Source organism: Phyllostomus hastatus, unplaced genomic scaffold (assembly GCF_019186645.2).
Source record: "Phyllostomus hastatus isolate PE091 unplaced genomic scaffold, TTU_PhHast_1.1 phas_scaffold_39, whole genome shotgun sequence".
Lineage (NCBI taxonomy): Eukaryota > Metazoa > Chordata > Mammalia > Chiroptera > Phyllostomidae > Phyllostomus > Phyllostomus hastatus.
In genome coordinates, this window is record NW_025334028.1 from 3172177 (window position 1) to 3198669 (window position 26493).

The window sequence follows — 26493 nt, forward strand, 5'->3', positions numbered from 1 at the left end:
AGAAATGAGATTTAATTGGTACAGGCTTTTGTATTCAAAGAGTAACAGAGGATAATAATAGAGTTCAACACTCAGGTAAAAAGCTTTATACTAGGATCTAATAAATATAACTGATCAATGTTAACTGAGTTGAAATGGAGACAGTCTCCAGCCTTAACTCACAACCTGATAGAGTTAAGAATAGATTTCAACTAGCTAAATATATATTTAGTAACAGGTATGTTAAAAAACTGCATGAAAGCAAAATTTAAACAATGATTATTTCTAATTTTGCTTACAAGAAACAAGTTAATCAACAGAAAACGGAAGTATGAAGACAACTGTATCCCTCCAAAATAAGTCAAATAATAAAATATTATTAAAATAAACATTTAACAGAAAGAACAGAGATAAGAGAACAATCAGAGAACTTAACTTTTAAGTTCTTATCTCCATTTTTACACCAATAAATCTGTGCTTTTATTCCATTTAGAAAGAGATACGCTAAAGATACCTAATAATAATAATCCCTGCCTCAAAAGTACATTATGCAGCCATTACTCTAGCAGCACCACATAGTAAATATGCATACTACTTCTACAACCTAATTAAAGTACAACTATAAACATGCAAACATAAAAATAATCAAGCTGGGACAGAGTGATTTATTTAGAAGTTGTATCATTGTTAAATAAAAAGTTAAGTGCTTAGAGTTAAGTTGATAAAATAGCCTCATTTTAATTCCAAAACTAAATTATAATTTTATTAAGGCAAATTTTTTATTAGAGATCTAGTCATAAGATCTCTAATGTATAATCTCTTACTAACTGACCTTGACTTCCTGGGATGAAAAACAAAACTCATGAAACATAAAAACTATTTCTAATGGTCTATAATTAAGGCACACCTCTAAACTAATAATCTTTTAAATAAACTAAACAAAGGAAACCTCAGTATTTCTCTCTCTCTCTCTCTCTCTTTTTTTTGGACATCTACATGGGAAAGCCTGGTTCTTGGCCTTGAAATGTATATTATGCACTCTATGTGATCCTTCAAAGACATTCCAAGTCACAAGATTCACTGACATACATTTTGGCTTTGACAGGACAAAACCAAATAGGAATGTTTATTTGAACTGCAACCATACCTTAGATTTCTTAAGTGATTCATGTCTGTCTGCACAGACCAGGCTGAACACCAAACTGGGTTACAAAGGAGACCTCTCTGGCAGTGAAATCGCTCTCTCTAGAATTCTTAATAGTAATCACAAGGAATTACAGGATATTAGATTTTCCTTAGTTAGCCACTGATTATGGACTAAACATTCCATAATTGTAAAGGTATGTAACAATGGCTAATAATTTTCACTGTTAAGGTAAACAGGATCAAACACCAAATCATCATTCACTTAGAAAGGGAAATCTGTTGCGCCAGCAGAAGGCAAGGAACTGGGCAAGATAATTAGGTTCATTCTCCACCTTCGATGAATTACATACAATGGACCTTTTTTGGTTCTGGCAGCCTCTACAGTATACTATATAAGTAACAAAGATTAGTAAAGATAATTAATGCAAATGTGAATGTTCCACTTTTATGATGCATAACTACAGAAATAAGTTTTCCTATGGATTTTTTTTTTCTGTTTTCAGCAGGCTCATGTGGAGTACATAAGTTTACCTTGTCCTCCCTTTTTTGGTGGATATCAAATTCTCTTATTTAAAGCAAATAGATTCTGCTTGTGTCATTTACAGGTTTTCATAAAATAAGCTTATTTCATTCAATATGTGATATTTATAGCACTTCGCCAAGCTCTTAAATAACACACAAAACTATGAAAAATGGCCAAACAGAAAATACAGTAAGATTACAAGATCTGTTTGTCATGTGGTCACATGACATTAAAAATAGCTGATTGCATGAGTAAAAGGAAAAAATCTGACCAAAATATTGGAAACCAAATTTAGATGAAAATCAGAATTCTTAAAAATTATTTTCTACATTAGCACTGATTATACTCCCAATTTGGTCACATAAACCAATATACTTATTCTCTAAATTTTTATTTAACTAAAAGACTATAAACAAACATTTAAAATCATGTTTATTCTTCATTACAGCAATTTCTTTTGAAATTCTTTATTTTGAAACAGGTTCCAGATTCAATAAAACAAAACAAACCAAGAGGTTTTATCTAGAGACTTCCCAATTTACATCCCCCAGCAGCCCTTAGAAATTCCCAAACAAGCTTTAAAAAAATAAAAACATTCATTAAAAAAACTCAGAGACCTCAGACTAATTAATGACATTACTATATGCAAAAGACTAGTTCCTGAAAATAATAAACTAAACCTATTACCCTTACATTTCTAAAGGCTTTGTCACTCAGTTGTAATGTATTTCTGCTCACACGTTTCTTAAAAACCAGACTAAAATGCTCTCCAGTTTACCTAAAGACCAACAGAACTAGTCATCACTGATTCACACAGCTCAATCATCTATCCATTATTTCTATTATCATTTAAGCTTATTTACATTACTAAGTAAACATATAGGAAACTTATAACTATCCAAAAGAAAAAACCCAGTATAAATGTGTGCTTCCTGTGGTAATTACTTGTTTGTTTGCTTTTTAACTCTTTCCTCAAACTTTTGTCATTTTTGAGCTGCATCAGAGGGTTGCCATCTAACATAATCTTAATACATTTTGTGAATCCTAAATTCTAACATCCCCCCAAATAAATCTTGGTAATATTTACAGATTTGTGTAATGACACAAAAAAGTCTGGAGAAGACATTTTTAATACAAGTTGAAAGGGAAAACAGTTTTGATGTGTCAAACATTGTTGAGGCTGAGTAATCACAAAAACTCTATGAGAAACAGGAGCCTCGTGTTTGCCTTGCAAGCCTCCTGATTCCATGTAAAATATATCATTCTTAAAAAAAAAAAAAAAAGGATGGCTACTTCTTGACCTCACTATGATGTCATTAGTTATAAGAGTTTTTCTTGTGGACTTGTTAACAAAGCTTTACTAAGGGAGGGAGAAAGAGAGAGGGAGAGGGAGAGGGAGAGGGAGAGAGGGAAACATCCATGTGCAGTTGCTGGGGGTCATGGCCTGCAACCCAGGCATGTGCCCTGTCTGGGAATCGAACCTGCCATGCTTTGGTTCACAGCCCGCGCTCAATCCACTGAGCTACGCCAGCCAGGGCTTGTATGCAGTATCTTACTATACGTTTTAATCTCCTTGAACTGGGAGTGTTATCTGAAACTTTTTTTTTTTTATTTTATTTTAATCATTGTTCCAGTACAGTTTTCTCCCTTTTACTCCCAATATTATCTGAAACTTAATACCAGAGATCAAACCTCAAAAAAATCCAGAACACAACAAAAAAAACCCCATTACATCTGGTCTCCCTGACAATGATTCAGCCAACTCTGATTATGTTATGTTTTATACTACAAAGGAACAGTATCTCACCATCCTTAGAATCATAAAAATCAACTTTATTAAAGCTAAATACCCTCAACATTAATTACAGAAGTAGGAATCTAATACTAACATGAAATCTAGTTTACAGGTCAATTTTTTTTTTCAAAATCTTCCTTTTGTAATACTCTGATATTCACACACAAAAAATTAACACTCTTACCTAGACTGGTACCTGCTAAAACCCAGTAAGAGTGAGATTATGGGTGTTTCTGGGAACTTGTTTGACCCAAGTGGGAACATATCCGCTATAATTTTAAACAAAATTGATCACTCCAATTTTAAAGGACAACCTAGTACTTCTTTTTATATAGTTCTTAGTCTTTTTCAATTAACAAAAGGTGGGCGGATAGACATTTGAACTACAGGTATATCTGTAGTTTTTTGGTACTTTTTCCTCCTCCCGCGGGGAAAATATGGTTCCTCATGTAGTTATGGTTCTATAAAACTAAGTCTTGACCATTTAAGATACAGTAGGGCTGCCCTGGCTGAAGTAGCTCAGTGAATTGAGCGCGGCCCGTGAATCAAAGGGTTGCTGGTTCATTTCCAGTCAGGACACATGCCTATGTTGCGGGCCAGGCCCCCAGTAGGGGTCGCGCAAGAGGCAACCACACATTAATGTTTCTATCCCTCTTTCTCCTTCCGTTTCCCGGCTCTCCAAAAATAAACAAATAAAATCTTTTTAAAAAATACAGTAAGACTGGTCTCACAACTCAACGTTCTTAGCTGAATTTTAATCTTAGATTTTTAACGAATGGTAAATTGGGAGTAGTCCAAAACCCCAACGGCCGTCAGCAACACTAACTGCATACATACAAACACACTAAACTCGCTCCCCGGACAGTTCCTCCAGCGTCCCAGGTTGAAGAGTGTCCCAGACTGAGACTCGGTGCCTCCCGTCTCCCGGCACTGGAGACCCGGGTGGTGGCGATCCAGGAGCACCCGTGGAGTTTCGCAGTCTCCCTATCCTCGGTTATCTGACTCCGCAATCTCCACCAGAGAAGGTCGGGAACACCACTGCTCCCTCTACATTCTGCGCCCCGACACTTCTCTGGACTCCAGGCCAGCCAGGCCTGAAGCAGAGGGACAGGGGGTAGGTGCGGGGGTAACTCACCGCGATCACAACCGTGTCTTCTCCCTGAAATTTGGCGATGTATTTATCGCCGCGGTTCACTTCAGACTCATTAAGAGGTCTGAAGCGACACATCACTTTAATGTTGCACTCCGCCGGGTCCGCCATCTTCCTTGCTGCCGGGGCTGGAGGCCCGGAGCCACTCCCCGCTGCTCAGTCTTGGAAGAAGCAGGCCCGAGGGGAGAATCTAGGGTCGCAAGGGCAAGATAATCAGCAGTCCGCAGGGTCGAGTTTTCTCTGGCGGGGGCGGCCGGGAAACTGAGACTCAAAGTGCCGGCAGCTGTCGCATTGAGGCTCACTTCCGCTCCATCATGGCAGCCATGGCGGCGGCTCGGAGTGGAGCAGCTGAGGTCCCTCGGTTTCCCTCTCGCTGGCCTGCGCAGACTGCGGGGTCTGGGGAGATTCTGGAGATCGGGAAAGTGGCCCGCCCCTTCCTCCTCGGAGAAAGCAGATGATGCCCACTGTCTCCCCACCACACTACCTGCTTGCTTTCTTGCCGACTTGCCGGCGACCTCCCGGCCACTCCTAAGGCCACAAACTGTCGACCAGGGGGTGGGATGGGCGGTACGTCGGAGCACTGCGCAGGCGTCCATATCCGCGCTCCCCCGGCGACCAATCCGTGCTCGCGCCAGGCCAAGCCACTGCCCCTTCGTCCTGTTTTTAGTTCGGTGGTCGCAGATTCAAGTTTTACTGAATGTGACTGCTCACTCGACGCAGTTTGGCGTCTCGGCCGCTGATCTCACTCCTGGCCGCAGAATTCCGCACAGCTAAAGCAAAAAAAAAAAACAGCTTTCTTTAGAGAACAATGGAATTTTTCAAAACTATGTTGTCGTTTGTTTAAATATAATACTGTATTCCGATAAGGTATGTTTGCTTTCTATTTAGTCTGGAGGTAAAATTGATCCCTATTCTCCTTTTTAGAGCTCTTTGCCAGAAAAGGGAAGATTTGAATCAAGGAAGGAATATGTTCTGTGGTTAAGCGGTTGCTGTTTCCTGAGAGAGTGGGTTGGGGAGACAGGGAAAAAGAAAAAAGGGAATTTCTTCTAAGGAATGAAGGTTGCTGAAGAAATGTGGAAAAATAGGGTGAGGTGGGAGAAGGCCTTAGTGGGAGGTCCCTCTTCTCCAGGAATAAACGAATGGAACTCATCAGTCTCAAAACCGGAGGAATGTCATTCTCGTGGGTTTCAAAGGTCTTGGAAAAATTTGTGGCTTAAATTTCTAAGGAAAACCACTCCATAGTTGTTTTTTGCCTCCTATTTGTGGAAGAATACCATAATAGGTTTACTCATGAAAGTGTATTTGAAGTGCTGTAGTAGGAGAACTGCAAAGATAATTTAGGAACCCTTCCTCTGGTTCCCAGTTTTGGTTTGTAATGTGGACTGGACTATGAAAAACTTCCATGCCCTCTGCCCTTGCCCAATCCTCATACCTCCAAAAACAAATCCATTGTTCAACAGGTTGATTGATCTACTCCAATGAGGGGAAGATCCCACCAGGGGATCTGTGGGGCATCTCCCCTAACAAAAGTGTCAACTGATGGTCCATGGTCCTTGGTGCCAATTCAATGCCAACAGGAGACCCCAGTTTGGGGTGAGGTGAAGGAAACTTTAGTTAGTGCTTACAGCTCAACAGTAATATAATATGGCTATAAAAACAGCAGTGCTATGGAATAGTTCGATACACGGTGGGGGAAAAGTAGGTTTACAGTTGTTCATGTGGGAAATAATATAGTAATTAATATGTAATAACAAAGAATAAACTTTCATATAAAACTATAAACCTACTTTGGCCCCAGTGCTATAGTGCAGGCCAAATGGCCCAGGGTCAGGCCTCGTCCAGCTAGGATGTTTTCCTCTGAGATGGTCTACTCCACTCTACTCTACTCTACCCTATTCTACCTTCTTGCTCCGGTCTTTGGTGTCCATCCCTGGACCCTATTCCCCCACAAAGTACACTTCCACAGCCACAAGGGACCTAGCTTATATAGACAGAAGTCTCCAACCCTGGTCCCTGATTGGTCAGAATAGAGCTGCTCTGATTGGTCAGAGCTATGCAACTTCAATTAGATGGGAAAAGGCTCAATCCTAGTGGTTGAAATAGTACTCCAGGAACTCCTTTCTTAGGGCTGGCTTTGATGGCAGAAACACAGTGCAGGCAGGCAGTTCAGTGCAGAGGCAGGCATCCTAGTGAAGAGGCTTCTCTGCAGAGTGTATTTTGTGTGAAGGGATCCCTGTACAGAAATGGCTGCTAGGCCCTGCTTGCTTGCTTGCTTGCTTGCTTGCTTGTTTGTTTGATTGTTTGTTTGTTCGTTTGTTTGTTTGTTTATGTCAAGTTAGCCACGAGGATCCCTTCTTAGCCCTCAGGGTTCAAAAAGGAAAAGATGGAGTTGTTACAGGGCTTTGAGGGAAGTGTGGAATTCAGGTAAAATTTAAGTGAAGCTGCGTTTTGATAGTGTTAAAGAAAAAAAACAAAACAAAACCACAGGTGTAACTGCAGAACCAGCTCAAAATGGCCCTATTCTATTCCTAACAAGATACTGAATTGTTTTTCAGACACAACAGAACAAAACTGCAAGCCATGCAGCCAAGCATAAGTAGGGGAGAGAATTTTGACCTCCAATAACACTGGGAACCAAAGTTTGGACTCCACCTTCCATCCCCCCCCACCCTTCCCCACCCTCGTCCAAACATACACACAGAGCTAAAGGACTCATTTCAGAAACGAAGGGCCCTTTGTCCAGGAAGTTCCAATGCTGAAGTCCCTTACCATATCTTACCGTATATGGCTAAGTTCCGAAGTTATTCAATTGAAATTTGCCTTGCCAGCATTTCTGCAAAACAGCCTGTTGCCTTCAACCCCTTAAATCTTGTTCTAAACTCTTGATGAGGAGATAGAATTGAGCTCTTCCTTTTGTGTCCTGGTTAATCTCACAATAAAGCTTTTTTTCCTTTTCTTAAAAGCCTGTGCTACAGTATCAGCTTCTATGCATGTAGGTCAGTGACCCCTTGCTCAATAACAGAGGCCAAAAATGGCATCATTGGTGCTAAAAACCCTGGATACCAAACCTAGGTTTAATACCTAATTTAATTGTAGTTTCAACCTCTTCCAGAAACATAATCTTAATCAAACAGTATGAAATTTTCTGGTCAAGGACAAGTAAGGTAATGTCACATAGGCCTTCTCCAACCCTCATAGGAAGAAGCAGACAATCTACACCATGAAAACCCTCCCTTCTTCCCCCAAAGAAAAGATGTATTGGTTTAAGAATAATCCTTTCTTTTCTTTTGATAGTAGTTCCCTTTCCCCACTGTTCTTCCTAAAAAATCCTTCCATTTTGTACAGCTCCTCAGATCCCCCTTCTAGTTGCTTAATGGGAAGCTCCATGATACACAAATCTTTCAATAAAACAAATTAGAGCTTCAAATGTACTCAGTTCAATTTTGATTTTTAGCAATAGACTCCAAACAAAGCAGACCTGTGACATCAGGTCTGGGCTACAAATGGCTCCTTGTTCCTGTTTCCTTGAGAAATACAAAGTTAAGGTACATTTGGAATGCTGTCTTCAGTAACCCCTGTCCCAAAACTCTGTGCTTGGCTTAAAAAAATCAATCAAATCTGCTTCTTATGACTTAGATCCTCCAGGCAACTATGGAATGTTTTATTTCTACTGATGTAATTTCGAACAGTTCCTGATAAGCTTTGTTTTAAAAAACAAAGTTTCCAGTGAGTAAGGAAGCAGTAATCACTCTAAGAAGAGGTTGTGGCAGGTATGCAACCAATTTTTAACCTTGGCAGCAGGATTTCATGAATGCTCTGCTCTTAGCCCTCTGCTCTTTTCTCTCTGAACTCACTTCTTTAACAAGTCCTGGAACCCCTTATATACAACTTAGAACTTTTCACCTGTGTGGTATTTCCACCTCTCCAGCTGCTTTTAGGTTACCTTGTTTACAATGCTCTACCTGTAGACAGAAAAAAAGGAGTTCTACAGCAAGTAATATTGTAACAGGGTGCAGCCAGGAGGGCAACTCCAAATAGGGATTTGTAATGGGGCCCAGGACTCAAGGTGTCCAGGAAATATTAGAAAAATGTATATAGGATGTCCTCACCCCCATGAGTCTGAGCTGGGGGTAAAGGACACATGGAGCAGGGCCATTCGGAGCTGTTTTGCATAGCAATAGCTTTGTAGCTAACCTCTGGCATGGTCCTTTAACATATCTATAACCTTTAACTGGTTTCATGGATATGTTAAATAGTTGTGGCAATGCTTTGAACTAGGGGGATGGAAGTGACTTCCACCTAAGATGTAACTGGGAGGCAACTCCTGCTGCTTACAGGACCTGCATGAGAGCTTGGAGATGATTGGCTCCATGCCATGGGACCACACCTGCCCAGACTCACTGTGGCAGCCCAGAAAAGCTGGAAGAATACAGGAATGCTGGCAGGTGTAACTGATTGTGGGAGGAGTTGGAAATGGGGCTGCACAGGAAGATTAGTTCAGGGATTTAAACCTAGGCAACGCAGCCATGAGAAGGAGATTCATGCAGCTTTGGCAGAGTTGGGATCTCGAGGCCTTGGGGTGCTCCCTTTTGCCATGTGGCTTAGGCAGCAGGAGAGACTTTGCCTGGAAGAAAAGGGGTGAAAGGACTCTTGCTGGTGGGCCATGAGAAGGTAGCACATGGCTTTGGATTAACTGGAGATCGTGGCGGCGACACAGCTGATGGTGCCAGGAGCCTGAATCACACACGAACTTTTCTTTTCCTGAGATACGGTACCCTGGACTGGGCAAAGGGGAGAGGGAAGAACTGTGTGTGTTTGTGGGTGTTCTAAAGAAGTTCAGTAATTTAATGAAGACATTAAGTCACTACTCTAAGTCTGTATAGCTTTTAAATAAATAATTCCTTTCCTTCTTACCAATCTCTGGTATTGAGAGACGTCTTTCCTCTGGTGGCGGGCAAAGCAAACCTAGTAGGTGGGGGGAACCCCCAGAGCAGAAGGGGAGGTCCTTTCAGTAATAGTGTATCGTACACCCACCCCCGTCTGCTCTGTAACAATATCACAAGGTGATCTGATCATAAATTCCTAACTGATCATGATAGGTAGTCATGCCCCAGGCCTATAACTTCTTTAATGAAAGGTTTTAAACACGTTCTGTCCATTGTTCTTGTTCATAAATACCAGAAGTAATGCCCTGGAAATTAACTCTCAAAACAGTATGTAATCTTGTTAACTGTCAAGTAATCTAATCCCCACCTTGCTTTTCCAGTCTTATTTACATCTCCTCCTCAATTTCAAATTCATGAAAGAAACTGCAAAACTGTTATTCTCTGCAGCATTTGAGATCTTGCTCCCCAGTATATGTGGTCAGTTTGGCTCAAAAAAACTCATAAAAATCCTCTGTGGGTTTGGATGTTTTTTATATTGACAACCTCAAATTTAGAATTCAGAGATGAAATTAATTATTCTCTACCTCCTGCAAATATTTAATTCACCCACTTGACTTTCTAGTTTTGATGCAGAATTGTTACCAGAGTGGGATTGAGCTGCCTGCCACCAAACACAAGCATTAACACAAAGATTGGTCGGAAAGGAAAAAGGTCTTTATTAAAATGTTGCCCAATTCGGGGGAAGAGGGAACCCCTTGGATCCAGGCTCTTCTTTTCTGCCACTCCCAGAACCAGGGACAGTGTCCAGAAACCCCACTCCATTTTTATCTGTTCTCCTGGGGCCCAAAGCAGTTACGGGAATGACTTTCTGGCTTTGTGTGTTCTTCCTGGAGTGTGTACTTGTGGGCCCAGTGCTGCCAATGCCTCACTGAAGCTGCTTCTCTCTCCTGGGACTCAGGGCTGCTGCCAGACCACTGCAGTTGGTCATGCAGTGGGGCTCCATTCACAGGGCCCTGTGCCAGATACTGCTCACCCTCCTCCATCCCCTGCCCCACCCTGGCCCAGGGCTGGCAGGAGTTCCAGACCACACATCTATGTTCTGATCTCAGAGCGAGAGAAAGGGTGAAGTCCAGGACCCATGTGGCATGGGGCCACAGCAGGCCATAGGCTGCCACTAGGCATGCCCAGTGTGGGGCCCAGTGCACAGGATTCAGCCCCTGTGAGGCACTTTCCGACCAGGTGAGCAAGGGGTCAGAAGAGGAAAAAGGATCAAGACTCTGCCTTCCCTCCATTTAAATCTTCAGTCCCAAAATTCTATGCACTCTGGAAGCATCCTGCTTTCCTAGCCAGTCCTGGCTAGACTGGCAGGTCTGCCTGTTCCCTTGCTGCCATGTTCCAGAAGTGGATAGGAGGGTTTCTAGCTGCGACCATAGACCAGCGTCTGTACCTGGGGTGAGGAGTCATTTGCTGGTTTGTTTATCATTTATCCAGGGGAATGGAAATCTATCCTGCAACAGCTGCAGTTCCAGTCCCACCAACTCCAGCACTTTCCAACCCCTCCCTTTTCTGGGGAAGGCAGTCTCTCCCATGCCACTTTAGGATTCTCTCCCTGCTCACAGCAATCTTGCCAGATCACCCTGTAACAGAAAAACCCTTCTTTCATACTTCCAGGCTAAAAGAGTTTCAATCACCTGTAACCACTATTTCTTTCATCCCCTGTACATGCAAAAGGGAAACATGGTAGTCTGTATCTGAAGTTCCTCAACTTTCACCCACCATTCCCACTTGCTCCCCAACTCAAAAGACCTGAGGAATGATTGATCTTGAGCAGTGATTTTCAAATTCTACTCCATGGAATAGAGGTTCAGAAGAGGTGACTGAGGAGATTTCATGGATGTGGGGAGAGAACAGAGGTGGTGAATGAAAGGAACAAAGAGTGAAGCCTAGGAACACCTGCTGCTCGAGGCACTTGGGTTGCCTATCAATTCTTGCTTCTTCTATCCTCCTGTACAACAGATTCTAGAAGCTCACACTTTATGAAAACAAAATCTAAAAATAGAAGTGTCTGCAAGAGCCTTCTGCTTTCAGATTTGACATGCCTACCTCCTCTAGGCAAAGGAGCACAAAAAGCCTGATTCTGTACAGACCAGGATAGAGAAAAATGCTGTGTGAAAAACCAAACAGTTCTAAAGGTGGCCTGTCTCATTAGTGAGGAATTGTGGTATCAGGCAATAGGATTTAGGAAATATTTTTATAGAGAAACAAAAGATTGATCGAAAAAATCCAGCTAGTTAATCCTAGTTTTTCTTCCAAATATAGAAAAGACCATGATTATTTAACATAAGCAGTGAAACAGTAGGTTTCCTTAAGAGTACAGTTTGAGACTCATTAACATAAGTTTTTCTTGTTAAAATGTGAGTGGTACTTGCATCTATATGGTTTAGAACATTAATTCTCCACTGTGGAGGTTAGCCACCAAAGATTGTCCTCTAAAAGGCCATGCATACCTGATTCACATAGTTGTGTGACCTCACTCCTTGAAGGCGATTCTTTGACTTGTAAACAGTATAATGTGGCAGAAGTGTGACACTGCCTGCTATCCAAGACTAGGTGAGAAGAAATCTTGTAGCTTCAACTTAGGTGTCTTGGAACACTCTTCCAGGGAGCTTGAAACTGCTACATAAGACCAACTACCCTGAGAACACCATGCCAGAGAGGCCACATATATGTAGATACTACAGTCAATACTGCTAGCTGATCCCAGCCTTCCAGCCATTCCCCACACAGGCACCAGAACTGTGATAGAAGCCACCATGAACTGGCCAGACCAGCACACCCACTAGTTGAATACCAGTGAGTAATCTGAATTGATACCATTGGAGCAGAAGAATCACCCAGCTGAGGCTTCTCAATTCCTGATGCATAAGATCATAAGATATAATAAAATGATTATTGGTTTAAGGTACTTGATTTTGAAAGTGTATAACATAGCAATGGATAACTGGAATAATAGCCCACAACTTAGAACTTGAAATTTATCTCCTGGAAATGATCCTATAACATGTTACCTATGTATAATAGATGTAGTTAGATTGGACTGTATTTTCAATGTAGTTGCAAGGGGTTCTAAAAACATAAATGTTGTTTAAAACATTATTACTATAAGAAATTAGTTTTATGTTTAATATGAAATGAAATTTTTTAAAATGAGCATTTAGAATAGGACATTACAGCATTTCTTTTTTTCAAATATGTACAAGAAACATCTGTTTCTTTCCATTTCCATTACCCCTTACTACTCTGAGGGTTTACTACTTCATGCCTTCCTAACTGCTACAGCTCTCAGCCTCCCTCCCACTTGATCATTCAGTAAGTATGGTTGAGCTCCTTATGAGTCAGGTACTAAGACAGGTGCTGGGGGCACAATTGTGAAAAAGACTAAAAAATTTCCTTCCATACCCACTATTTTGCATGCAATTTTCAGATTAAATTTCCTAAAACATTGCTTTTATTATAACATTTCATTGCTCAACAAGCTACAACTCCCTTTTTTTCTTACTCAAACAAGTTCATATTCCTCCACTTAGATGCCAAGACCTATTATCATCTGACGCCCCCTTATGTGAGCAGGATTTTCTTACTGTTTCACAGGTAACTTTCTTGACTCCTAGCAACTGGCCTGTCTGCTCCCTTCTTCCCCTTATAATATACCAAATCCAAGGTCATGTGATCATACCCTGAATATTTCTACTTATGCCTATCCAAATTCTGTTTTTCTTTCAAGTCCCACCTTCTTCAAAAGGTTTTTCAGAATAGAATTACTTCACAAGTCAGATGGAAAACACCTGGAAAAATAACTTAATATCATAGTTAATTCTTTAGAACATATTTTTAATGTTACAAAAAAACACATTCACAGTTTAAAAGTAAAATTGCAATAAAAAATAGTTCTTGCTCCACCCACTCCAATCCTCATTTCTGTTCTTCTGGGCAATCACTTTAATTTCTTCTGGTATTTACCTTTTTGCCCCAAATAACATTATTTTACTGCTGCTTCTTGATGTTATTAATTATTGTCCTACTAAATGAAATTATAACTCTTTTACTCTGCTTGCCATCTAATGAACACACACATTTTCTTCCTTATTTCCCAACATATTTCTATCATATTTTTTGTTAAATTAGGGTACAGTGTTTACATTCAAAGTAATTATTCACAGCTTAGCCAAATAGTACACTATAATTACATTGCCTATCTTGTACAACTTTCTGTGTTTTCTGTAGTTAACAATTGCCTCACTTTTTCCAACTTGTTTACTACTAACACATTCCAAATCTCTGCTGGAAGTATAAAGATACTCTTGATATTTTGAAGGCATTTGTCCACTATCTTCTAACTCCTGTTGTTGTTGAGAAGTCTGATTCTTTTTGAGTCCTGATCATTTGTATGGGATCTGCAATTTTCTTCTAAGTAGCTTTAGTATCCTTTTATCTATACTTCTCTTTTCTTCCCTATTTCCCATCTCTTTGGTTTTTTGTTCTACTTCTAGGGAGATTCTCTCAACTTCATTTTCAGCTCTCTGTTAGTTTTTATATGCTGATTCCACACTGATATAGATGTATTTAACTTTTTGAAATTTTGTTCTCTAAATGGATGTGTTTAATGAAATTTATTCTTGCTTCTTAGAGTAATACCTCTCATCATTTTAAAGAGCTGTTTTGCTTTGTTTCTTAGTTTTCTAAATTTTCTCTGTGGTTATTTTGGTCTGTAACTCATGTTAGAGGGTTTCTTCAAATGTATGGTAGCCCTTGGTGTTCTAACATATTTGAGCAAGAAACCAAAACACTTAATGGAAGCTTTGTGCATGTGAATTGGATTTGTAGACTGATGGATTTCACCACTGTATGATTGGATCAGGACCTAGGAATTTTATTAACAACAGTCTAAATATCATTGTATGTAGACATCTCCTTTTCCCAGAAAGGAATTCTTTAACTTTTTGCAAAATGATGTAAGTCTGGTGGCCAGTTTTCTTTGACATAAGTAAGGCCAGGTGATCTTAACATTCAGTTTGTGGACTCATCTTCCTGTTTTCAGTAAGGCAGCTCAACCTTTGTCAGCTGTGTCCCATGTCTCTGAATCCACAGCCTCTCTGGTCATCTCCAGAGTAAGCTTTCTTCCTATCTTTTTCTACTGGGGAGAGGGCAATTTCTGGCAATTCAGTTGGGAGGAATTTCATTTTAACATCTCCCTATATAAACTTTCAAGTAAGTGGGCTTTTTTTTCTACCTCCACTCTGTCCTCCTGGTATCTATAATTCCTGAGGCTTTCTGGTGTTTTGTGTGAAAAATTGACTTCTTCCTTGGCTTCCTGCCTGGCAAGCTTAGGTTTTAGTGTTCTCCAGGCTATTTAGACAATTGCACATTTCCAACCTTTTGCTGAAATTCTATTTGCTGATGATATTCTTTTAAGTTTTCTTCATCCTGTGGTTTTAGGACTTTTGTATTTCTTATTTTAGTGGAGTGTCAGGAATATAAAAAATAAATGTGAGTATTCAAACTGTTGTCCACCTTCAAATGGTGTCTAGTTGTTTAAGTATATAATAAACCCCAAAATATAAAAGTATATTGTAAGCCCCCAAATACTTCCTTGAGGGAAGTAATTGTGACTCATTTTTTCCAACAATTAGTGTGCAGGATCTCATAAGTGCTAATAAATCCTGTACTGATCAAAATTGAAATTCAGTGAGTATCTATTGTGTTCTGCTCAAGAGGTGATGAGATACAAAGGTGAATAACTTTCTATTGAGATAGTCCTAGTCTAGTGGGGGAGTTATAACAAGCATAAATCACAATATAGCTTCTATAAAAGCAGTGCCAAACATGAATGTTTTGGAGAAAATTCTTGACATTTTGAAGTTGATATCAGGGATGACAGTTAAGATCTTACACAAAATCTGCCTCTCTTACTGGCTGGATATACCATGGTTTTACCAAGTACATCGTGATCATATATTTAATTCTTATTCAGCAGTTATCCAATAGTAATAGTTATATTATAAATAGAATGCAAATAATTCAGAAAGTGGAAACTGAAAAGTCTCTCCTATTTATTCATGTATTTACTCTGATTTGGCAAGCTTGTTAATTCTGTTTTTTTAAGAGACTTGTACATATTTTAGTATTTTTAGTTTTTTCAAACTCCTTTTTAAATTAACATATATATAGCCAAGTCTACATATTTAGAATTAAACAGATTGGTCCACAGGAAAACCAGCAGGAATTTTACTTCATGCAGCCAGTCAATTCACTCAAATCAAATTGATAAATAAATCATTTACAATGTCATAAAGATGGTGATTTTTAATCCTACCAGAGAACTTTCCCTATGTCTTAGGTTGAGTTCAATGGGGAAAAGTCCCTGAGACAGAAAGTGCTTGTAGGAGGTTAACTGGAAAGTGCTCTCAATAATACCACATGCAAGAAAATGAGGGAAGCAGTATTGAACAAAGAAGTTGAACCATGATACGGTTGCAACAGAAGCCTCATCTGATTTGCAGGGAAAGTTCTGGAGCATAGCTCTTCAGAGTTGTTCTAATTGAGAGAAAGGGCTAGTCATAAGATGTTGGCTGCCCCCAGGGAAGGGGCGTAATTTTAGGTAAAGCAGATCCTTTCTGTGGAGGGCAGTTTCTGGGAAGAAATATCACAGCGTCCCCTATACTTTTGCTGCAGGCCACTTAGGGAGTCTTTATAGTGTCTATTTCTGCAAAGACTTGATTGTTACTATACTAAAAAATGTCAGTCTATGCCCTTCCATCAACTTCTCTTTTCTTTGTGATGCAGACACTGGCCCTCACTGTCCTCGTCATTATGGATGAATTGAGACATTCACACGGACTACCGGGTCCTGTGGAGGAAAAGGGACAGCATGGCTTTTCTCTCAAGGGGAGCAAAAGCCTTGGCCCTTGCTATTACTGGCCTTTATTGGGTCTCTCGGCGTGTTACATGATGGTCCTCATTTACTATGCACAGGTTCACTTTAGGTGGTTACCTTTTATAGAAAACAAAGGAGTCAGTGCTGCTAATCACATCATAGAAGAGGAATATTTGCAAATGAAAAGGCAAAAGTGATTGACCCAGTTACACTCATTTTTGGAAGGTTTAGTATGGATTTTAGGAAGTTGCTTTGTAAATGCCCTCAATTCAGGGTGAGGGAGTTTTTTAGCAAGAGCAAGACTCAAAGCAGCCTAGGCACATTGCAGGCCTGATTCCCCACGGGAGAACCTATCTGTGGACACGGGTCCTGTGCATCTCCAAGTGGGAGCTGGGCCCACGCCATGCATAACAGTCTCCTACACTTTGTAAAAAGAAAAAATCAAATGTTTAAAGAACTGAATTGAAAAGCAGGCAACTTGAAATTTATTTTCAGTGAACAGCTTCCCAGAGTTCAGGCAATTCCAGCTTTTCTAACTGGTATGCATAATAACTCTAAGCATGTTTCTTAATGTTGAGGAACCTTTGGAACCTGAACTTTGGTTGTTACCACTGACCACTTGCCTTTTGGTTCTGTTGATTATTGTCACTCCACAAGATTAGCAGTCACAACAAAGCCTATTTCCAAATATAATGAAATTTCTGTCTTATTTTGGAGGTCCTGAAGTATAATAATTAATGACACAGTTTGATATTTGATTATAGTCATCTTTATCACAGGCATTTCAGTTATAGACAGGATTAAAGCAGCGGACTCTTTAAATTAGAAAGGTAAAGTTTCTCTTATCCTGATACTAAGCGTGTAACATATTTATTCCAGGTAAGCCTTTTGCAGGACTGTATTACCTTAATCAAGACAACTATAACCTCAATTTTGTGTTTCAGCTATACAGAAACATAGAGTAAGCAAGTTATTTATTATGGTGAAGTTTTATAAACAATCTTTTTAAGGGTTGTAGTCTTTCTCAAGATCCTGGGACTGTGAGTATGTATATTATATATGAGTAGTAATTAAATGCTCCTGGCAGTAAATAGTGTTATAATAGTTTGTTTGCTGGGTGAACCTATTAGGCACTAAACCTTTTATTCACAATGTTAAAATGATTGTGATTATTTGATGTTTCTGAAAGGAATTGTACTCAGCACATTTGTAGCTGGCACTTCTATTCATGAGAATAAAAAGCTGATTTTACTATTGATGTATAAGGAAAGCACAGAAAGGAAAATGTGTCATTTTTTTTCAAATAAGCAGTAAAAACAAAGATTTTAGGTAGGACAGATTTTTATTATTAAGCATTCCTTCTACTAAAACACTTCATCTTCTTTGATATACTCCAATAGCTATTTGGATTTATGTATTAAAATAAAGGGAAGAGTTGCTATGCTACAAATTTGGTTTATTTGAGAAAACACAAAACACATTCCTGTTCTTTTTTGAAAAGCATACATTTTTCATATTAGTTGTCTATGAAATACATAGCAGTCTATATAATACATAGTAACAACACAGAATATTTTTTAAGTTCCCATTTTACCTTATGTTATAATTGAGGAAAACCAAAGATCTGTTCTTTTATTTGGGTTATCCCTTTGACTTTTAAGATTTAGTAGAATTCATGGGGATGTATAGTAAAGTGTAGGAAATATTGCCAATAATATTGTAATAACTATGTATGATACCAGGTGGGTACTTAAAATATTGGGGGGATAACTTTATAAGTATATGATTGTCTAACCACTGTGCTGTATACCTAAAAGTATTATAAAATAATATTGAATACAAACAGTAATTAAAAAAATTTTAAAAGGCTCCTACAAAAAGATTTAGTAAGCTTATAAGAATGTTAGACTTCAGTGAAGTGTAAATACAAATGTTTAGTTTTCATCTGGGAGGTAGAGTAAGTAAATATGGTACTCACCTTCTCCACAACCCCATCTAAATTATAACTAAACTACAGAAAAACTATCATTAAAAACCACCTCAAATCTAGCTGAACAGAAGTCCTATAACTAAGAATATACAGAAGCAGCCCAGGTTGAGACTGCCAGGAGGGGCAGAGATGTGGAATGGGATGGTGGTTAAAAATTAGAAGGGATATTTCTACTGGGGAGGTTTCCCCTGAGGATCAAAGGGTCCCAAGCCTCACACCAGGCCCACAAGTTCAGGGTTCCACTGCTGGAAAGAAGTCTCCAGTACTTTTGGCTGTAAAAACCAGTGGGGATTGTATGTGAGTGAGATGGAGGGCTTTTGAAATCTGAGGCATTCCTCTTAAAGAACCCATGAACACATTTACTGAGGTTCACTTGCTCTGAGTTGCAGTGCTAGGGCAGCAACTCAAAAGGTAACAGGGACATATAGGGAAGAACTAAACTGTCTGGCATCAGAGAAAGAGCTGGTGGGACAGCTTTATTCCAAACAGAAGTGATGACAGAGACCATTGTTTCCTTGCTGAGCCCTCCCCCAACACAGTGGTCAGGCAAGCACCATATCTGAGACTCTATCAACCCAGCTAACACTGTTCACACCACCCTGGTGATTCCCTAAGACGCCCCACCCCACCCAACCTTTGAGCTCACCTAAGCCACTTCCAGTATCTCTTCCATACAAATGGCCTGTCTTATCTCATGCTGTGGGTCTTCTTAGAATCTCTCAAAGGTACACAAATCCCAAACTAGCAGCACCTTGCCTCAGCATTTCCCATACCTCTTGCTGAGTGGCCCCAAGCCCCACACTAGTGACAGCCAGCCTTAGTTCTCAGCTTGGCCTCTTTTGAGCACAGCCAAGCCCAACAGAAGTAGCAGGCATCTGTAGATCACTCTGTAGCTCATTCCAGGTGGCCCTGGGTAGAGCACAGGTAGCAGCTGATCTTTGGCTGCACCTACTGGTAGGCCCCAGAGCCAGTATGCTTGATGGACAGCTTCAGACCATACCAGGGCACCTCCTAACCACCTCCAGAGAAACACACTCAAGGGGTAGACTCATTGGGTACCCAAGACCCACTGAAGTGAGTACTGTTTTGTAGGGTCATCCCTTGCACATCAGCTCTGTCACAATAGTCACAGCTAGTCCTTGAATGAACTGGGGGTAAATCCCTCCCATTGATGTAACAACAACATCAAGGCTCCACTACAGTAGCCCAAACAGGATTGGGTAGGGGGAGGATGCATCTGGAGCACTCAGCTCAGGTGCCTGGAGAGGCTGAGCCATTGGGCCTCATAGGACCCTACTATATAAGGCCACCCTACCAAGACTGGGAGATTAGGAGGGATATCTCTGCTGTGGAGGTTACCAAGCAGAGATATCCCTCCTAATACATAGGAGCAGCTCTATCTAATACATAGAAATAAACACAGGGAGGCTGCCAAAACGAGGAGACAAAGAAACATGTCCAAACTGAAAGAACAGAATGAAACTCCAGAAAAAGTCCTAAATAAAATGGAGATAAGCAATAAACCACATGCAGAGTTTAAAACCCTGGTTATAAGGATGTTTAATGAACTTAGGCAAAGAATAGATGAATTTAGTGAGAACTTCATAAAGAGATAGAAAACATAAAAAAATAACCCAGTCAGAGATAAAGAATATATTAACTGAAATGAAGTATACATTACAAGGAAGCAACAGAGGAGTAGATAAAACAGAATCAAATCAGTTACTGGGAAAATAAGGAAGCAGAAATGCCCAATCAGAATAGCAAAAATAAACAAATAAATGAATAAATAAAAACCCCCAAAATGAGAATAGTTTAAGGACACTTTGAGACAACTTCAAGCATACCAACACTTGCATCATGGGGCTGCTGGGAGGAAAAGAGGAAGAGCAAGGAATTGAAAACATATTTTAAAAAATGACAGAAAACTTCCCCAGGCTGGTGAAGGAAATAAACATACAAGTCCAGGTAGTGCAAAGAAGCTAAAAAAAAATGAACCCAATGAGGTGCACTTCAAGACACATCTTAATTAAAATGCCAAAGGTTAGAGATAAAGAGAGTATCTTAAAAGAAGCAAGAGAAAAGCAGCTATTTATCTACAAGGGAGTTTCCATAAAACCATCAGCCAATTTTTTAAGAAAAAATTTTTAGGTTAGAAGGGATTGGCCTGAAATAATCAAAGTGATGAAAATCAAGGACCAACAACCAAGATTACCCAGCAAAACTATCATTTAGAATCAAAGGACAGATAAAGAGCTTCCCAGACAAGAAAGAGCTAAAGGAGATCATCACCACCAAACCAGTATTACAAGAAGTGTTCAAGAGTCTTCTTCAAGAAGAAAAAAAAAGATTAAAATGTGAATAATAAAATGGTAATAAACATATATCTATCACCAGTTACTTTAAATTCAAATGGATATGTTCCATTCAAAAGATATATGTTGGCTTAATGGATAACAAAGCATGATCCTTACATATGCTATCTATAAGAGACTCACTTCAGATCAAAACACATACAAACTGAAAATAAAAGGATAGAAAAAGATACTTCTGTTTTTAAAGATTTTATTTATTTTTAGAGAGGGGAAGAGAGAAAGAAAGAGGGAGAGAAACATCAGTGTGTGGTTGCCTCTTGCACACCCCCTACTGGGGACCTGGCCCATAACCCAGGCATGTGCCCTGATCTGGGAATTGACCTAGCTACCCTTTGGTTCACAGGCCAGCATTCAATCCACTGAGCCACACCAGGCAGGGCAAGATATTTTCTTGAAAATGGAAGGGAGAAAAAAAGTTGGGGCTATAACAAGAGATCAACGAAAGACCCAACAATTCCACTTTTGGGTATTTTTCTGAAAAAAAAAAAATGAAGACACTAAATAAAAAAGACATGCATCCATATGTTTCTTTTTAATTTATAAAATTAAATATTTTGGCCCTGGCTGGTGTAGCTCAGTGGATTGAGCATGGGCTATGAACCAAAGCATTGCAGTTTCGATTCCCAGTCAGGGCACATGCCTGGGTTGCAGGCCATGGCCCCCAACAACCACACATTGATGTTTCTCTCTCTCTCTCTCTTTCTCTCTCCCTTCCCTCTCTAAAAATAAATAATAAATAAAATCTTTTTAAAAATTTAAGTATTTTATTGAAAACTTTTAACTATTTAAATTCTTTTTATTGTATTTTTTCCTTTACTATTTATCTCCCTTATAACCCCATCCCCCCCTACACCACCTACACATGACTTACCAGCATCATGGGTGAAATAGGCAAAGGGATTAAGAAGTACAAATTGGCAGTTACAGAATAGTCATGGGGATGTAACATACAGCATAGGGAATATAGTCAATAATAGTATAATAACTATGTTTGGTGTCAAATGGTGACTGTATCAGGGTGAGCACTTCACAAGTCATAAATGCCTACTCACACTTAAAACTAATACAATATTGTACATCAACTGTAATTAAAAAATAAAAACCTTATTTTTTAAAATACTAATATTTGTGATGAAATAGAACAAGCATATTTGATTTAGCAAGTCAAACAGAAATTCTCAGTAGGGTATCTGTAATTTATATGCAGAGTTTCCATTTTATTATTGGTACTCTGAGAATGAGCACATGACTTACCAGCATCAGAGTACAATGTGTGCCCTGATTACAAAATCTTTAAATTAAATGTGAGAGCAGTTCAAAGTATCTTTTGTTAAACTTGAGTTGCTGTGAAGTAACTTGCTCTCCTTTTTCAAGGTCATAAGAAGATGTGTGTAAGATTTGTCTAAGTTCATAACAGAATTCTTTGTTATCACTATACTCACCTACACAAATATGTAACATATGCAGCATATACATATAAATCTATAATACGTATATCTGTGATATATATGTTATATATGAGATAAAACCCCCCAAAACACCAGAATTATCTTCTGGAGGGTGAATCCCTAGTAGTACAGTCTTCCCCTGCTAGGTTAGTGTCCTAGGACCCATCTGTATCATTGGGCCTGGTGGTGGTGTTGTGAGAGGCTGCCTTCGGCTTCAGTGAATTTTTTTGAAGACTCTTTCAATGCATTTGCCCATTTCATGATGGGTGATTTATGAGTGTACCTGTCCACACCACACTGTCTGTTCAGCAGTTTTTGACCAAAAACAGCATGACCTCTGTGCTCCATCCTCCCTCTGTACCCCATCTTGCCCCCAGCGACATTTTTTTTAATTTCTTTGGGTGAAAAAAACCCTCAAAGGAAATGTTTTGCTGATGTGGAAGAGGTGAAACCAGAAAAACTGCAGAAGCATTAAAACACATTAAAATTGACAAGTTCAAAAACTGTTTTGAGCACTGGGAAAAAAATCTTGAGAAGTATATTGCATCAAATGGACAGTACTTTGAGGATGACTGAAATTTAAACATTTATGAATAACTACACAATTTTTTGTAAGTGAATTCTGTTTTTTGGGTCCCCCCTCATATCTATATTCTGAACATGAAGTGCATTATTTATTTCTACAGTACTCCCTCCTTATCCCCTAATCCAAAATCCTAGTTCCCTGTCCCACTTGTAATAGCTATTGTAAGAGCAAACAGCTACAGATTCTATTCCTACAAATCTTCAAAGGAGTTCTGTCAGCCACTAAATGATGTTAGGCCAAACTCATAACACTCATCACTGAGTTTGCTTATTGGTAATCAGGAGTCAGTGTCACAGTTGATTTATCACAGCTGACAATGAGCAAAAAAGAGGATGAACTCAGAACTCAGCTACCTGGCTATTACCTCCAACCCTTGGCAAAAGCCAAATCACAACAATCCCACAAATGACAGGATCTTCCAGGACTGAGGTCTTCATTTCTTATTCTTCATTAAACAACTATTTATTGATGTCTGGCACCAAGCTCTGGAATTACAATTCCAGAGAGAAAAAACAGAGCTGGAGCAGCTCAGTGAAAAAAGGCTAAGCCTAGACTATAGTGAAAATAGCCTAGACTATAAGGCTAATAATTAAGATGGGAATCTGATTATTTTTATGAATAGCTTCTTTTCCCAGCACCATTTATTAAATAGTTAATCATTCCCCACCATTTTATATATCTACTTTCATATACCAAGATCCCTCAGACTCATAGGTACAATGGTCCTGGGTTCTCTATGATTAAGCATTCTATTGATTTATTTGTGTATTCCTTCACCTTTAATTTTTAAATTTACAACAGATTTTTTTTTACTGATTCTACAACTTTACTGAGTTTGCTTATTAATTCTAACATTTTTTTGTGCAGTCTTTAGGGTTTTCTTTTTTAAGTATATTTTATTGATTATGCTATTACAGTTGTCCCATTTTCCCCCTTCACTCCCCTCTACCCTGTACACCCTCTCCCAACCATATCCCCCCCTTTAGTCATGTCCATGTGTCATACTTATAAGTTCTTTAGCTTCTACGTTTCCCACACTATTCTTACCCTTCCCCTATCTATTTTCAACCTACAACCTATGCTACTTATTCTCTGTACCTTTTCCCCACCTCTCCTCCTCCCACTCCCCTGTTGCTAACCCTCCATGTGATCTCCATTTCTGTGGTTCTGTTCCTGTTCTAGTTGTTTGCTTAGTTTCTTTTGGTTTTGCTTTAGGTGTGGTTGCTAATAATTGTGAGTTTGCTGTCCTTTTACTATACATGTTTTTTTTTTATCTTCTTTTCTTCAGTAAGTCCCTTTAACATTTCATAAAATAAGGGCTTGGTGATGATGAACTCCTTTAACTTGGCCTTATCTGAGAAGCACTTTATCTGCCCTTCCATTCTACATGAAAGCTTTGCTGGATAGAGTAATCTGGGATACAGGTCCTTGTCTTTCATGACTTGGAATACTTCTTTCCAGCCTCTTCTTGCCTGTAAGGTCTCTTTTGAGAAATCAGCTGACAGTCTGATGGGAACTCCTTTGTACATTACTGTCCCCTTATCTCTTGCTTCTTCTAGGATTCTCTCCTTCATTTTTACCTCGGCTAATGTAATTATGATGTGTCTTGATGTGTTTCTTCTTAGGTCCAACTTCTTTGGGGCTCTCTGAGCTTCCTGGATTTCCTGGAAGTCTATTTCCTTTGCCTGAATGGGGCAGTTCTCCTTTATTATTTGTTCAAATACATGTTCAATCTGTTGCTTTTCCTCTTCCCCTTCTAGTACCCCTATAATTGGGATGTTGGAACGTTTAAAGATATCCTGGAGGTTCCTAACCTTCTCCTCATTTTTTTTTGAATTCTTATTTCTCCATTCTTTCCTGTTTGGTTGTTTCTTTCTTCCTTCTGGTCCACTCTATTGTTTTGAGTCCCAGTTTCCTTTCCTTCACTATTGGTTCTCCGTGCATCTTCCTTCATCTCTTTTATGGTAACCTGCATTTTCTCATCTAATTTGCACCCAAAATCAACCAATTTTGTGAGCTTCCTGATCACCAGTGTTTTGTACTGTGCATCTGATAGATTGGCTATCTCTTAGTCACTCAAAAGGGTGAGTCCTGGGGCATTGATCTGTTCTTCTGTTTGAGACATGTCTCTCTCTCTCTCTCTCTTTTTTTTTTGGGGGGGGTGGTCTGGTCACTCCTGTTATGGTGAGGGGTGGAGCCTTAGGTATTCACTGGGGCTGGGCACCCCAGTTGCTAGATTGTGATGTTGTATGTGGGGGCGGGGGTGAACAATGGTGGTGGCTCCATTCTCCTGGGACCTCAGTCCCTCCTCTGAGATCCTGGGTTGTGCTCTCTGCCCTGGTCCACAATCACCACCTCACTGGGTCTGCCAGCTGCCACTTTCATACTTGGGGTCCACCCGCTGCGATCTTGCGCACCCCAGATGCCTTACTCACTCCCAGTTGCCTTATGCACCCAGTTCACCCTGTTCTCTGTGCGCTGAAACTGGCTGCTCCTCTCTGCCCCTCCTACTGGTTTGGATGAACGGGTCTACTTCAACTTCTTGGCTGTCTGACTTCCATTCAGATAAATTTTCTATCAGTTCTGGGTGTTATTCTGCCTCCAAATTGTTGTTGTTCTAATCTTGGTTGTGCGTGGAGGTATGGTGCGTCCACCTATGCCTCCATCTTGCTGGAATACAACAGATTTTTAAAAATAAAAATTTAAACTGACAACAAAATCAAAAGAATTTTATTTTATTTTTTAAAAGATTTTATTTACTTGTTTTTAGAGAGAGGGAAAGGGAGGGACGAAGAGGGGGAGAGAAACATTGATTGGTAGCCTGAACCAGGATAGAAGCTGCAACCCAGTCATGTGCTCTGACTGGGAATCAAAACAGTGGCCTTTTGCTTTGTGGGATGATGCCCTACCAACTGAGCCACACCAGTCAGGACCCCAAAAAACTTTATAATGAATACCTGTTTAGTCACCATCTAGATTCAACACTCAGTAACATGTTACTGTACTTCCTCACTGACATTCATCCAGTTATTACTCTGTCCATACATTGATCCATCTTCTTTTTGGTGCACTTCCAATTAAATCGCAGACATCAGCATATTTTTTTTCTTAAATACAATACTACACTTTACAATTATTATAATTTTATAGTGTTTATAGTTTTACTTTTATCATAATTGAGTTTTTAAATTATAATCTGAGAAATTTTGATGTTTAAAGATATTCATATTAAGACTATAAAAAATGAAAAGTTGAGACTTCAAAAATGCATAGTCAAGGGTAAATAGAGCTTTTACAGTAAGTCTGGGCTCTAGCTTCTGAACCAATTGGAGGGAGGGGAGCTCAGATAACTACTCTGATTATCTGAGTACTGAGATCTTTAAAATGTGAGATACTTATAATTCAAAGATTCAGCTTCATGTTCCAGAGGAGAAGGCTTGAATTTATCTCTGAGGGTATGGTTTTTCCTAATTCTTCTATTTTTGGAAAGAAAATGTTAGTAAACATTTTAGTGGAGAAAACCCTATTTTGTAATAAAAGATCCAAGAAAACGAGGTGCTATACTGTTCTAGTATTTCCAACATCTGTTTTCATTGTGGGAATTACATCCCTGAAATTTATGATTTCTTTAGAATAATGTTTCTTTCTTAAATATGGTTTTGCTATTTTCTGTCCTTGAAA

General features: G+C 39.4%; 1 protein-coding gene across 4 annotated transcripts in view; it reads right to left on the reverse strand.

Moving 5' to 3' along the window:
* The window catches only part of KIF5B (kinesin family member 5B), a 38839-nt gene extending 33687 nt beyond the window's left edge, over positions 1-5152 (reverse strand). For 2 of the 4 annotated variants that reach the window (XM_045820078.1, XM_045820077.1), the window contains exon 1: positions 4579-5142. In XM_045820078.1, the coding sequence (XP_045676034.1) occupies positions 4579-4704 (126 nt within the window). In that variant the 5' untranslated portion in view covers positions 4705-5142. Of the gene's footprint in view, positions 1-4578 lie in introns of all 4 variants that reach the window. The other 2 variants (XM_045820076.1, XM_045820075.1) reach the window with 2 other exon arrangements.
* Between the last annotated feature and the right edge of the window lie 21341 nt (positions 5153-26493).